General features: G+C 41.5%; 1 protein-coding gene across 9 annotated transcripts in view; it reads right to left on the reverse strand.

Annotated features, from left to right (window-relative positions):
* Nucleotides 1-15,085, reverse strand: part of cep135 (centrosomal protein 135) — an 80,249-nt gene that overhangs the window by 21,203 nt on the left and 43,961 nt on the right. For all 9 annotated transcript variants that reach the window (XR_013547196.1, XM_078398402.1, XM_078398410.1 and 6 more), the window contains 4 exons: nt 5,939-6,054; nt 4,940-5,094; nt 1,309-1,364; nt 1,032-1,200 (listed from right to left, as the gene is read on the reverse strand). Coding sequence is in view for 8 of the 9 variants with exons in the window: in XM_078398402.1 (XP_078254528.1) it covers nt 1,032-1,200; nt 1,309-1,364; nt 4,940-5,094; nt 5,939-6,054 (496 nt within the window). In the remaining variant the exon portion in view is untranslated. The remainder of the gene's footprint in view (nt 1-1,031; nt 1,201-1,308; nt 1,365-4,939; nt 5,095-5,938; nt 6,055-15,085) is intronic.

The raw sequence follows: 15,085 nt of genomic DNA on the forward strand, positions 1-15,085 counted from the left end.
TTATCACCTCTAGGTACTTGCATCCAATGCAAGAATTTCAATGAATACACAATTAAGCTCTCATAACGCAGAAATAAAAGCATATTTTTACCAAGTCACTTAAATTTAAAAGCCAAATGAAAATGGAATACTGTATTGTGAAAATTTCTGGATGAAAAATATGAATAAGATGTACAAATTATTTTGACGATTTTGACTGAATGATCTAAGTAAATGATTCATTTATACTCATTATTGAGTATAGAAGTTGGGAGGTCATGTTGCAGTTGTATAAAACATTGGTGAGGCCGTATTTAGAGTATTCAGTTCGGGGCACCATGTTACAGGAAAGATGTTGTCAAACTGGAAAGGGTACAGAGAAGATTTACAAGGATGTTGCCAGGACTAGAGGGTCTGAGTTATAGGGAGAGGTTGAGTAGGCTGGGACTCCATTCCTTGGAACACAGGAGGATGAGGGGTGATCTTAATAAGGTGTATAAAATCATGAAAGGAATAGATTGGGTAGATGCACAGAGTCTCTTGCCCAGAGTAGGTGAATTGAGGACCAGAGACATTGGTTTAAGGTGAAGGGGAAAAGATTTAATAGGAATCTGAGGGGTAACTTTTCACACAAAGGGTGGTGGGTATATGGAACAAGCTGCCCAAGGAGATAGTTGAGGCAGATACTATCCCAACATTTAAGAAACAGTTAGACAGGTATATAGATAGGATAGGTTTGGAGGAATATGGACCAAGTGCAGGCAAGTGAGAATAGTGTAGCTGTGACATTGTACACTGTATCACTCTATGACTTTATAAAGAATGAAACAAATGCAAATGCTGAAATAAAATCACCCAGGGCAGAGAACATTTGAGAAATGACAAACAGAGATAATTTTTCAGGTTCACCTTCTCTGTCACACGTGGATTTTCACACTTCTAGTTCTGATGAAGGGTCTTTATTCTGAATCATTCATTCCTTTCATTACTCCAAAGATGCTGCCTAGGCTGCTGAGTGCTTCAGCCTTTTCTGTACAGATAATTCATTTTACCTGATTTTCCCTTGTCATTTGAGCCAAGTCATCTTGCAAGCAACGATTTTCTTTGTAACCATTATCTCGAGACTGTTTTACTTGCTCCAGTTCCTTACGAATGGAATCATGCTGACGACGCAAAGAATTTATTTCCCGGTCTCGGTTACTCAAAGTGTCGTTCAAAAGACTATTGAGAAATTAAAATATTTTTGTTTTGTAACAGAAATATGTCGATTAAAGGGGAAAAAAACATGAGCCTATATACCAATTCTATTATTACAACTAGTGCACTTACTCTAGTGCAGATTCCAGTTCAGTCACTGTAATCTTCATATTATTTAAGGCCTTTTCCTATAAAAGAAAAAAGTGTATTCATCATTTCTACAAACAAGATTACTATACCAGTAGTGCTCAGATTCTCTTAGGTTCTTTATGCATGAAGTAGAAACTGTTAATTTTATTTCCGTATTCAATTCTCAAGCCTTCACTATTAGTGTCCTGTCTGGCACAGAAGAATTTTACATTTAAATATAAAGGTAATATACCTAATCTAATGAAGGGATTTAGTGCAAATTGGTTTTACAACTGATTGCACCAACTTTTTTGGGAATGGAATAAATAATCCAAGTGTTTTAAATTCAGCAGTGGAATTCAGATTTCACACTCTGCTCTTGGTGCTAACTCTTTATTACCATAATATAAAGGAATCATGCCCAGCTCTATTCCCATGGCTTTTATTTGTGTAAAAAATTGTACTGGCACCAGAAGGCACCATGGATCAACTGCCCTCTACATAAGCATAGTCAAAAGGAACATTTGAAAAAATATTATTTAAACATTACATTTCCCAATATAGGATGAAGGATAATTTTAATTTTTTTCCCTAACACACAGAAGTAGCAATAGATTATATTTTTGTTATCTCATTGGAAGACAGTAACAGTGTAGGGAAATTTATTTTGCAAATTAGAACAAAGACAGGATGATTTGAGTTCTGAGTTGTGCATTCTACCCATGCCTCAATTATTACTTGTACACACTCAGAAGGTCTGCATTGTTACAGACAAAAATGGGCAAGTTAAAGATTTCTGAAGTTTTTTTTTATACAGAGAGTGGTAGATGCCTGGAATGCATTGCCAGAAGTAGTGATGGAAACAGAGACGATAGCTGTGTTACGACCTAGGCACATCAATCCAAGGGACTGAAGGGTTATGAATGCAGCCAGAAGGATTAATTTAATTTGGCATGATGTTCGACACAGTCAGACATGGTGGGCTGAAGAGCCTGTTCTTGAGCGATACTGCCCTATTAATATTCTAATATCAAACTCCTGCCTCTTCCCTCAGGACTATTTCAATTTGTTTTGTCAGCACATGTCCACAATTTTCTCTTTAATCAAAAGTTAATAGTCTGTGTTGCAGTAGAAGTTTAAAAATTCATTATTAGAAAATAGGACATTTAATAATGGATGCATTAAATACATCATGAAGGAAAGACAGACTTGAAATTCTATACGTCTGTCCATGGATTCATGTTTCCCTGAAACATCTTACAGCTAATAATGTAATCTTGAAGTCTAATCACAAATGTAATGTAGGAAAGTGTGACATCCAATTTTCACTCGGCAAACCCCCAAAGATGTATCTTGTATATAATGATAAAGAACCAAATAAATGTACTTTATAATGAAAACAAAGCGATTGATTTTGGTCAAGATGCCACCAATAGCCCTTGTTCATCTTTCAAATAGTGCAAAGAATGCTTATCTCAGAGGGCAGTGAGGATGTGTTTAACATTAAAATTTAACGGCAATAGCACTGTGAGTACAGTACTCTACGTCTTGCAATGAAAGTATTAGCCTAGATTTTTGTGCTCGGTACAACTTGAAACGTTATTACCAATGGTGAAATGCTTCAATCACAAATCCACCAAATCATCGTCCACATCAAGAAAGAGGATACACCAGAGGACATTAGGAATGACCATCTTCAAGGAAAGAAGTCCGACCATGGTAACTACTGAGGGGTCTCTTGGCAGTGTGCCTCAGTGAATGACATTGCCACGGTACTCAACCACTGCCCCCAGTGACAAACAAATTGCTCCCCAAATCATAATATGGATTCTGTTCAGCTAGACGCAGAATAGACATGATCATTACCTCACAACAATTAAGAAAAAAGAAGGGAGAAACACCATGCACCATTTGACTCCATGGAGGAGGGACTGACTGACTGTGGAGTAGCCTCCTTAAATTCGGCTGCCCTTCGACATTCATATGTTTGTACCATGACGACATACAAGCCACTATACAAAACAATCTCAGTGAAAACTAGTGTCAAAAGAGACTCATCATTGCTCCAAGAGTTTTCCCCACCATTCTTGCTATCACATTCAGAACTAATATGAAGTTGTTCCAATATACAGCAACTAACCTCCACAGTTAAGAGGCATTATTCAAATGAGATTTGTATTTTTGTATGCTTGGTAATCAAACTCATTGTCAACTCGAACACTGAATAAGAAAGGATGGGCTTTGCACTCAACATCAACAAGACCAGGATCCATCAACAACAGTCCCCTTTGCCAATAAAGGTTCACAGCAAAATCCTGGAAAACATGGACTACTCTTCCTACGTCATGAGCTTCTTGGTGACTGCAAATGATGAAGAAATTCACCAGTACCTTCAAAGTATCTGCACAGCCTCTAGTTGCCCGTGGAAAAGACCATTTAAAAATTAAAACCCCAAACTTGTCACTAAACTCATGGTTAACTGAGCAGTAGTGATTCTTACATTCTTCAACACTTTCTCCCTACAACAGGCATCTCAAAACACTGGAAACTATGCATGCTGCATAGAAACATAGAAAATAGGTGCAGGAGTAGGCCATTCGAGCCAGCACCGCCATTCAATGTGATCATGGCTGATCATCCACAATCAGTACCCCGTTCCTGCCTTCTCCCCATATCCCTTGATTCCGCTAACCCTAAGAGCTCTATCTAACTCTTTTTTGAATGCATCCAGTGAATCGGCCTCCACTGCCTTCTGAGGCAGAGAATTCCACAAATTCAAAACTCTCTAGGTGATAAGTAAGACAATGTCAGCATCTTCTCCCTGGCCAAAATTCCTTGCATTAATGCCCTGGTTACTCATAGCTGATCACACTGGGCAGGCCACATTGATCACATGCTTGATATCAGACTTCTTGAAATAGATCCTTTACTGAAGCTTAATTGTTGGAGATTAACAGGAGGATAGAGGAAACAATTGAGCTTCCTTGAAGTGCAACCACCCTACTGATTTCTGGGAATCACTGGGCCATGACCATTCTAAGTGAAGGAGGAGCATTTGGGATAGTATTGAGAACCTCAAGGCCATGCAACGAGAGCAACAGAACCCACATATGCGGCACAAGACTGTCCACCTTACAAACTAACCACCTGCTTGCCCGATCAACCAACTCATGCCCCACCAGAGGAGGAAACTGCAGTTCCAACATTGGACTCATTAGCAACTTTGGAACAAAGAACTTAAGTGGATATAAGACATTTTCAATCTTTGTCTAAGATGACTGAGGCACGATTGAGCACAAACAAGTTAAGTAAAGGGACAAAATATCGAAACAAGGAACTGCAGATGCTGGTTAATATACAAAAGGGCACAAAGTGCTGGAGTAACTCAGCAGGTCAGGCAGCGATGTTGCCTGACCTGATGAGTTATTCCAGTAATTTGTGCCTTTTAGGTAAAGGGACAACTTTTTTGTGAATATGATTGTTATGAAAGTTTAACTTTAGCAATCTGCTAAACTTTAGCAAACTTTAGCAATCTAACTTTAGTAATCTGCCAGTTATTATAATAAATGTTTAATTAATGTTGAGCAGATTCCTGCTCTAAATGAAGATTCATTTAAAAATTAAACGAATTTACCCTGTTGGCAAAATTATCTTCTAATGTTGCAATTTTCTCAGTTTTGTCATCCACAGCTTCCTGCAGGCAATCCTTTTCTTGGTCCAGAGCAGATATTGTGCTTTTTAATAAGCTGAACTCTTCTCGTTGAGCAGAAAATTGCCGATTAAACTCACCTATGGAATAAAATGCAAAAATTATCAAAGACAATTGCGTGAATGACGGACATCAAATGAAAACAGAAAAATGCTGGAACTCAGCTGGCCCAGCAACATCTGCGAAGGGAAAAAGATAATAATTAAGGCCAATGATCTCAAGAAAAAAAAAAATCAGATTCTATGCAATCATCCTTCAACAATAGCCTAAATGTTTTTGGAAGAAATAAGCTGTCTGAATTTGCTACTTCCTTGACTATCAGATGCAGTGCACAGCACTCTGGCCACAAATTATTGTTGTTGTTGGTTGTCACTTGTTCTTGACAAAGACCATGACACATAATCTATGGTGTTGCCATGTGTATGGAGGTTTTAACCAATCTGAGCTCAATTATTCCTTGCACACACGTAACAAAAGTGAAAGGATGATGTAACATCAGTGGCTCTTGATTTTAGAGATTCTTTTTTCACACAAATAAGAATCAATTTTTATGCAGGTACGCCAAACAGAACAATCCGATGCGTGTTGTTCTTCGTGTTGTGTCAATGTTGAAACTCTTCAAAAATATTCCAAGAGAGTCTTTGAATCTCTTTTTTCTTTTCCACAAACAACATCACATACTGGGATGTGAATAAGTCCCATTCACAGATATGCTTTTACAGTTGGTTGAACCACGCATCCTTTCCGAAACATTTATCAAAGCTGTGAAATAATCTGTGAATGTCCCTAAAGTTTAGAAACCTCAGAAATATTACAATAATAAAAAAATTAAATGATTTGAGAATATAATAATTAGAACAGTCAAAAACATTAAGATGAATGTCTAATTAATATGGCTCATTAGGTAATTTTCATCATTTTTACCTAGCCTTTCTTCATGTCTGGCAACTCGATCTTGAAATGTTTGTAGCTCCTTAGATTTCATTGCTAATCGATGCTGCACATCTACAAAAGATTTCTCCAGGTGTTCATTCTGCAACCTGAAGCATTAATACAAAGCAGTTTTTATTAGCGAACCTCATTTATTGACAGCCACAGACATGTTTTCGAAGATATAATTAGGATTGAAGATTGAAGGATTTGCTATTTTAATTTGGGAAAACATCCTGTATATAACCCACTGGCAATATCTGTATGACCCATAAAATAGAGGCAAAATCTTTTCACTAAATAATTGGCAGTTCTTGTTCTTTTTTTCCCCATCATGCTTCTCCGAATGCATTTGGAAAAGCAGCAATCCATTAATTTGACACATCACCGAGTAGACAATGCAGGAAAGTGACTGAAAATACCTGATAAAAGTTTTGATTATTAAATGAAAACCTTATGGTTTATGTTAAAAATTAAATATTTAACATAGAATACTTGGACAGACCAAATAGTTGTTTATATCAATGAATTGGGATAAGAATGTACAAGGTGGTGGATATGCAATGGAAGGCATTTAAAGACCGCATGGATGAACTACAACAATTGTTCATCCCAGTTTGGCAAAAGAATAAATCAGAGAAGGTAGTGCATCCGTGGCTAACAAGGGAAATTAGGGATAGTATCAAAACAAAAGATGAAGCATACAAATTAGCAAGAAAAAGCAGCCTACCAGAGGACTGGGAGAAATTCAGAGTCCAGCAGAGGAGGACAAAGGGCTTGATTAGGAAAGGGAAAATAGATTATGAAAGAAAACTGTCAGGGAACATAAAAACTGACTGCAAAAGCTTTTATAGATATGTGAAGAGAAAAAGATTAGTTAACACAAATGTAGGTCCCTTGCAGTCAGAAACAGGTGAATTGATCATGGGGAACAAGGACATGGCAGACCAATTGAATAACTACTTTGGTTCTGTCTTCACTAAGGAAGACATAAATAATCTGCCGGAAATAGCAGGGGACCGGGGGTCAAATGAGATGGAGGAACTGAGTGAAATCCAGGTTAGTCAGGAAGTGGTGTTAGGTAAATTGAATGGATTAAAGGCCGATAAATCCCCAGGGCCAGATAGGCTGCATCCCAGAGTGCTTAAGGAGGTAGCCCCAGAAATAATGGATGCATTAGTGATCATTTTTCAAAACTCTTTAGAATCTGGAGTAGTTCCTGAGGATTGGAGGGTAGCTAATGTAACCCCGCTTTTCAACAAGGGAGAGAGAGAGAAAACGGGGAATTACAGACCAGTTAGTCTAACATCGGTAGTGGGGAAAATGCTAGAGTCAGTTATTAAAGATGGGATAGCAGCACATTTGGAAAGTGGTGAAATCATTGGACAAAGTCAGCATGGATTTATGAAAGGTAAATCATGTCTGACGAATCTTATAGAATTTTTCGAGGATGTAACTAGTAGAGTGGATAAGGGAGAACCAGTGGATGTGTTATATCTAGACTTCCAGAAGGCTTTCGATAAGGTCCCACCTAAGAGATTAGTATGCAAACTTAAAGCACACGGTATTGTGGGTTCAGTATTGATGTGGACCGAGAACTGGCTGGCAGACAGGAAGCAAAGAGTAGGAATAAACGGGTCCTTTTCAGAATGGCAGGCAGTGACTAGTGGGGTACCGCAAGGCTCAGTGCTGGGACCCCAGCTATTTTCAATATATATTAATGATTTAGACGCGGGAATTGAATGCAACATCTCCAAGTTTGCGGATGACACGAAGCTGGGGGGCAGTGTTAGCTGTGAGGAGGATGCTAGGTGGCTGCAAGGTGACTTGGATAGGTTAGGTGAGTGGGCAAATGCATGGCAGATGCAGTATAATGTGGATAAATGTGAGGTTATCCACTTTGGTGGCAAGAACAGGAAAGCAGACTATTATCTGAATGGTGGCCGATTAGGAAAAGGGGAGATGCAATGAGACCTGGGTGTCGTGGTACACCAGTCATTGAAAGTAGGCATGCAGGTGCAGCAGGCATTGAAGAAAGCGAATGGTATGTTAGCATTCATAGCAAAAGGATTTGAGTATAGGAGCAGGGAGGTTCTACTGCAGTTGTACAGGGCATTGGTGAGACCACACCTGGAGTATTGCGTACAGTTTTAGTCTCCTAATCTGAGGAAAGACATTCTTACCACAGAGGGAGTACAGAGAAGGTTCACCAGATTGATTCCTGGGATGGCAGGACTTTGATATGAAGAAAGACAGGATAGACTCGGCTTGTACTCGCTGGTATTTAGAAGATTGAGGGGGGATCTTATAGAAACGTACAAAATTCTTAAGGGGTTGGACAGGCTAGATGCAGGAAGATTATTCCCGATGTTGGGGAAGTCCAGAACAAGGGGTCACAGTTTAAGGATAAGGGGAAAGTCTTTTAGGACCGAGATGAGAAAGTTTTTTTTCACACAGAGTGGTGAATCTGTGGAATTCTGCCACAGAAGGTAGTTGAGGCCAGTTCATTGGCTATATTTAAGAGGGAGTTAGATGTGGCCCTTGTGGCTAAAGGGATCAGGGGGTTTGGAGAGAAGGCAGGTACAGGATACTGAGTTGGATGATCAGCCATGATCATATTGAATGGCGGTGCAGGCTCGAAGGGCTGAATGGCCTACTCCCACACCTACTTTCTATGTTTCTATTATACAATCTGTTGAAATACATAACAATATTATCTTTGATACAATTTTACTTTCATTTCAACCATCCTGGCATTTTCTTTGCATTGTTTATTTAGCACTATTTACAGGTTCATCTACTTCATAAAATGTAAGTATACTCTATCACGATTTCTGGATAAACAGTGTGCAAATTCAGTGAACAATAAACTTACAATTCTTTCATACTTTTTAATGTTCTTCAGTCATTGAAATCAGCACAAAGGTGTAGCCAACTGAGTGACAAGAGAATCGTCCCATTTTATGAAATGTTTGGACTTTCATTTCTATTCATATATATTTATAGCTTCCCAACATAGTGGTTAACTTAAATTGTTAACAGCCCTATTGCACGCAGTCATAACAGATGGAGCACACATAGTGTATTATGTGGACCAGGACTCTTGCCATCTGTGATTCAGTGTTATGGAAATAGGATGGTTTTATTTTTACTCTCGATATCTTGATTTGCATTTGAGTTAGAGCCTGGGTCTAGAAAATTGAAGTGATTTAATAAGGTGCTATGAACAACTAAAGATCATTAAGCTATGAACTTCATATTTAATGTGTGTGTAGTTACACAAAGCTTTTTAAACTTGATATTGCCATCTTGATATCTAATTAATCTATTTTGCACTGTTTAAGATTATTCTGAGAGAAATGTCCAGTTAACGTCAAGCCCTAATCAAAACACAAAGTGCTGGAGGAACTCAGCAAGTCAGGCAGCATCCAGAGAGGGAATGGTCAGGTGGGATTTCAGGTCGGGAGAAGGGGCTGTCCATTCCCTCCTCAGATGTTGTCTGACCTGCTGAGTTCATCCAGCACCGTGCTTTGAACAAGATGACAGCATTTGCAGTTTTTTATGAATCAACGTTAAACTCTATTTTGATTGTTGGTATTAGAGCTCAAAACTGTCAAAAATTGTCTTTAGATCAATCCCTAATGCGGATTTGATCCATGCATGACTTTCATATTGCTGACCTGATCTGTAATCCATGCCTGGTTTTCGTTGTTATCTGTACTATGCTGCTGATTAAATTCCTCACTTTGTAACCGTGATGCGTGCCTTACAGAGGTTTTCTCACTTGCTCTCTGCATGTACTTGTAATAAAGCACTTATAGAAGTTAAATGATTTGTGGAAATCTATACTTCTTACACAATGCACCAGTCTTCATTTACCACATAAGGGTATCAGGAGACTACACTGACAACCTAGTATGATCTGGAACCTCTCATCATAGACACAGTCCAAATCACGAGTGTTACTTCTGAGCACAAGGTAGGTGATTATTTTTGAAACAAAGGAGTACAATTTGAATAGTCTTGGTAAATCTCCTGCTTCATCTTGCTTAGATTTAACTTTAAGTGTCATTATGGTTTAGAGATAGCTCCTTTGCCCAAATCAAATGCTTGCAAATTGGAAGCTTCACAGCACCAAGTGAGATAACTTCAATAACTACAATCTTTCGGAACTTTCCAGGTGAATAAAGGAGACTTTACAGTTCTGTTCAATGATGAACAGGGGTTGTCTTTCTTTTGCTTAATATTTATCAATCCAACATACCACTGACAGATCAAATGATATTCATATTCATTGTATGCAAATGAACAACTATGTTCGTTCATGTAACTACACTTCAAATAATTAATTGGCTGAGAATTATTTTGGAAGAGCCCGCAAAAGTTAAAGATGTTATGTAAATACAACATTTTAAATTTATAAAGCAACTAGACCAAGTTGGACCCAAACCTCTCCTGCATTGGTGCAGCACCCTCTCCTCTCCTCCCCTCTCCCACCCTCAACCCCCCCCCCCCTCCCTAAGAGATAGATTTAAACTTTAAAATGTGAATAACTTTAAAAATATAACACCGATTTCAATGAAAATTCTTCCATTAGCACTGAAGGGACGACGGTGAGTAAGGTGGACCTAAAATTGTCGCGCAATCGTGTATCATTTTGGCTGTAGTTCAGGAACAAACAAACAAATGAGAGTTTTAGTATATAGACAGTGTCAGAAAGTGCTAGCCTATTAGAATTCCAGGGTTACTACTTACAGTGTTCACTTATATTGTATACATTTATGGTTTACTGTATAACTTTTCATTGATTGCACATTATCTTGTGAAAACAGTGACACTTCAATCCAGTCATAGAATGGGTGACACAGCAGTAGCATTGCTGCCTTACAGCGCCAGGGACCTGGATTACGGGTGCTGTCTGTACGGAGTTTGTACGTTCTTCCCTTGACCTGCGTGGGTTTTCTCCGGGATCTCTAGTTTCCTCCCACAGACTTATAGATGTAGGTTAATTGGCTTGGTATCATTGTAAACTATCTCTGGTGTGTGTAGGAGTGTTAGTGTGCGGGGATCGTTGGTCAGCGGGGACTCTGTGGGCCAAAGGACCTGTTTCCGCGCTGTATCTCTAAAACTAAAACAAAATTATATACAGCATGGGAACAGCCCATCAGACCAACTTGTTCATACACATGTTTTTAAAAAGTTGTCATGGCACGCACAACTACCATTTCAGCTGGTGGGTAGTTCCATATACCTCCCACCTTATGTATGAAAAACTTGCCATACTGGTGTTTTAGTAAACATCTTCACTGGCATACTCCCATATCAATTTCTTTCACTCCTTCCTGTACTGACTGTATATTAGAGTTATTGCCAGGTTCTGAACAAGTCCCTTCTTGTTTTTTCTAGCTCTCACATTCCGGTAGTTTTTAAGGTATTTTTCAATTAACAACTCAAACCTGCTTTTACTTTCCTCATCAGACATACTATCTGTGCCACTAATAATCATTTTGGAGAAGCTACAATATTATGGCATGAAAGAAAAAATTATGAACCTTATGTCTGGCTCATATTTCCATGCTGCTAAGCTAGTTATTCACAAAGGTATACAATACAATACAATATATCTTTATTGTCATTGTACAGGGGTACAACGAGATTGGGAATGTGACTTCCATACGATGCAATAAATGAATTAGCTAATCAGCATAAATTTAGACAACCCAGAGAAACAAAATTAGAAACAGTTTTAAAACAGAATAAAGTGCAAATAGGTCTGTGCCGGGTCTCTGTGCGATGTGACCATCCGACTCAGCATGACCGGTTCAGAGCAGCTATGGCCCTGGGGATGAAGCTGCTCCTGAATCTGGAGGTGCAGGCGTAGAAGGCTTTGTAGTATCTGCCAGATGGTAGAATTTCGAACAGACTATTACAGGGGTGTGAGGAGTCTTTGTGAATGCTGGTGGCTTTTCTGAGGCATCGTGTGTTGTAGATGTCCTCCAAGGCTGGTAGCTGTGTTCCGATAATCTTCTGAGCTCTATAGACTACCCGCTGAAGAGCTTTCCTCTCTGCCTCCGTGCAGCTGAGGTACCACACAGGGATGCCATGCGTTAAGATGCTCTATGATGCAGCGGTAGAATGTCATCAGCAGCTGTTGGGGCAGACCAGTCTTTTTCAGTGTTCTCAGGTAGAACAGTCGTTGCTGCACCTTCTTGACCAGCGCAGCAGTGTTAGTGGACCATGTGAGGTCCTCCGAAATGTGAGTGCCCAGAAACTTGAAGCTTGACACTCTCTCCACACTGTCCCCATTGATAAAGTTCGGAGCGTATTCCCCATTATGTGACCTTTGGAAGTTGATGATCAGCTCCTTGGTCTTGGAGGTGTTTAGGGACAGGTTGTTATCTGAGCACCAGTCCGCCAGGTTCTGCACCTCCACCCTGTAGTGTGTTTCATCACCGTTGGTGATCAGCCCGATCACCATTGTGTCGTCTGCAAACTTGACAATGGTGTTGGTGTCGAATGCAGGAACACAGACGTGTGTGAATAGGGAGTAGAGCATAGGGCTCAAAACACAGCCCTGTGGTGTGCCGGTACTCAGGGTGATAGTGGAGGATAGGTGCGGGCCCATTCTCACTGCCTGCGGTCGCTCCATCAAGAAATCCAGGATCCAGTCGCATAACGACGAGCTGAGGCCTAGCTGGTGGAGTTTGGTGATGAGCTTGGTGGGGATGACCGTGTTGAAGGCAGAGTTATAGTCTATGAATAGCATCCTCACGTACGTGCCCTGCCTCTCCATGTGAGTCAGGACAGTGTGAAGAGCCAGAGAGACGGCGTCCTCTGGGGATCTGTTTGCCCTGTATGCGAGTTGATGTGAGTCCAGTGAGGCAGGGATGCTAGATTTGATGTGTGAGCACATCATGATTATAGGAGTTAGGGCAACCGGATGGTAGTCGTTCTGGTTGGTGATTTTTGTTTTTTTCGGCACCGGCACTATGGTAGCGACTTCAGGCACTTGGGGACCGTAGCCAGAGATAACGACAGGTTAAAGATCCTGGTGAATACCTCAGCCAGCTGTTCAGCACAGTCACCAAGTACCCTTCCTTGAACTCCATCTGGGCCTGCAGCCTTGCGTGGGTTGACCCTTCGCAGAGCGTTCTGTACTTCCTGTGTGCTCAATGTTAAGACCTGTCCCTCTGCCTTGGCTGGGGTACTTCCACTCATGGTGGTGTTGCCAGTTTCGAAGCAGGCAAAGAAGGTTTTAAGCTCGTTGGTTAGTGTGACATCACTGTGGGGACAGGCAGTGTTGCTCTTGTAGTCAGTGATGTCCCTGTCACCCTGCCACATGCTTCTGGTGTCCGTGGTATTGAAGTGGTCTTCCACCCGTTGCCTGTGGGTGTCTTTGGCCCTTTTAATACCTCTGTTCAGGTTTGATCTGACAACACTGTATGCTGAAGTGTCACCAGATTTAAAGGCATTGTTGCGTGCCCTCAACAGATTCTGTACCTCCTTGTTCATCCATGGTTTCCAGTTTGGGAACATCTTTGTTTCCTTGTCCACTGTGACATTCTCCACACAGCAGTTGATGTAGGAGAGCACAGTGGATGTGTATTCCTCCAAGTCTACCTCTGAACCACAGGTGGCCTGTTGTGCAAACAGGTCCCAGTCGGTGCAATCAAAGCAGTCCTGGAGTTGTAGGGTGGCATCCTCGGGCCATATTTTGACCGTCTTTATTGTGGGTTTGGTCTTGCGGATGAGGGGTTTGTATGCGGGCAGTAGAAACAGTGAGAGGTGATCAGATTGTCCCAGAGGTTGGCACGGGAGAGCTCTGTAGGCATCCTTTACGTTGGTATACACTTTATCCAGCGTGTTTGAGCCCCTGGTAGGGCACTGCACATGCTGGTGAAATTTGCGGAGCGCAGCTCGTAGGTCGACCTGATTAAAGTCCTCTGCAACAATGAAGGCACCGTCGGGGTGGGCATCCTGCTGCCTGCTGATGGCTGAGTGCAGCTGTGCCTGTGGGGGAATGTATGCAGCCATGATGATGACCACAGTAAACTCCCGAGGCAGATAAAACGGCTTACATTTAAGCAGTAGGTACTCCAGGTCTGGGGAACAGTAGCTCTCTATTGCAGTGTGGTTGGTGCACCAGTCATTGTTAATGTAGATACAGAGCCCCCCCGCCCTTGCTCTTACCGGAGTCCTTTGTTCTATCAGCACGATGTAGTGACCGGTTCGTGAGCTCCACAGCCCCGTCGGGAACCAGCGCGTTGAGCCACATCTCCGTGAAGATCAGCGCACAGCAGTCTTTCAGGGATCGCTGGGTGTTGATCCATAGCCTTACCTCATCCAGCTTGTTGGAGAGTGACCGGACATTGGCGAGAAAGACGCTTGGTAGGGATGGTCTTTGTGGAGCCCTCCGTAGCATGGCCTGCACCCCCGCTCTCCGGCCACGTTTTTGCTTCCTCTCCCTGCTCTAACTCCGTCTCCTTCCCTCCAGTGTGGTGATCCAGGGGGCTGTTCTGCCTAGCTCCGTCGAGATTTTGGTGATGGTTTTATAGTACTCACAAGCCAGTCTCTCGGAGCCGCGTCCGATGTTGAGCAGCTCCGTGCGGCTCCATGTGCGATCCGCCTTCCGTGAGCTGCAGTGCCTTGGGGATCACGCTGCCGCTGTGTCCGGACTCGCCGCCACGGGCTCCGACTGGATTTCAGTGGAGGTAAGGGTCGCGGATTTTAAATTAAAATTTAGTGACCTGTTTTTCTCGCTGCGACCGATGCCGGGCTGCTCCTTGCGGCTCCATGAGCGGTCCGCCTTGCGTGGTCTGCAGCGCGATGTCGCTGTGTCTGGACGCGCTGCCATCTTAACACTGTTTAGTAGTATAGTCTTAACACTGTTTAGTAGTATATTCACTGTATAGACGAGTTTAAATGCTATACAAGCAGGGAGCTGACAAGAGGTGCGAACAATTAAATAATTGACTACCTGCAGGAATAATGCAAGCATAGCAAATGCGTGTTGTAGCTGAAATCTTGCGCCTTAGGTAAACGAGAGAATGCACAGCATCTTGTGTAAGGTAAGGCCCTCAAGGCAAAAGGGTGAAACTATGCAAAAAACCTGAACAAAATAGTGACAAAAGACAAACAAAC

The sequence above is a fragment of the Rhinoraja longicauda genome, chromosome 1 (assembly GCF_053455715.1).
Source record: "Rhinoraja longicauda isolate Sanriku21f chromosome 1, sRhiLon1.1, whole genome shotgun sequence".
In the NCBI taxonomy this organism is placed as follows: Eukaryota; Metazoa; Chordata; class Chondrichthyes; order Rajiformes; family Arhynchobatidae; genus Rhinoraja; species Rhinoraja longicauda.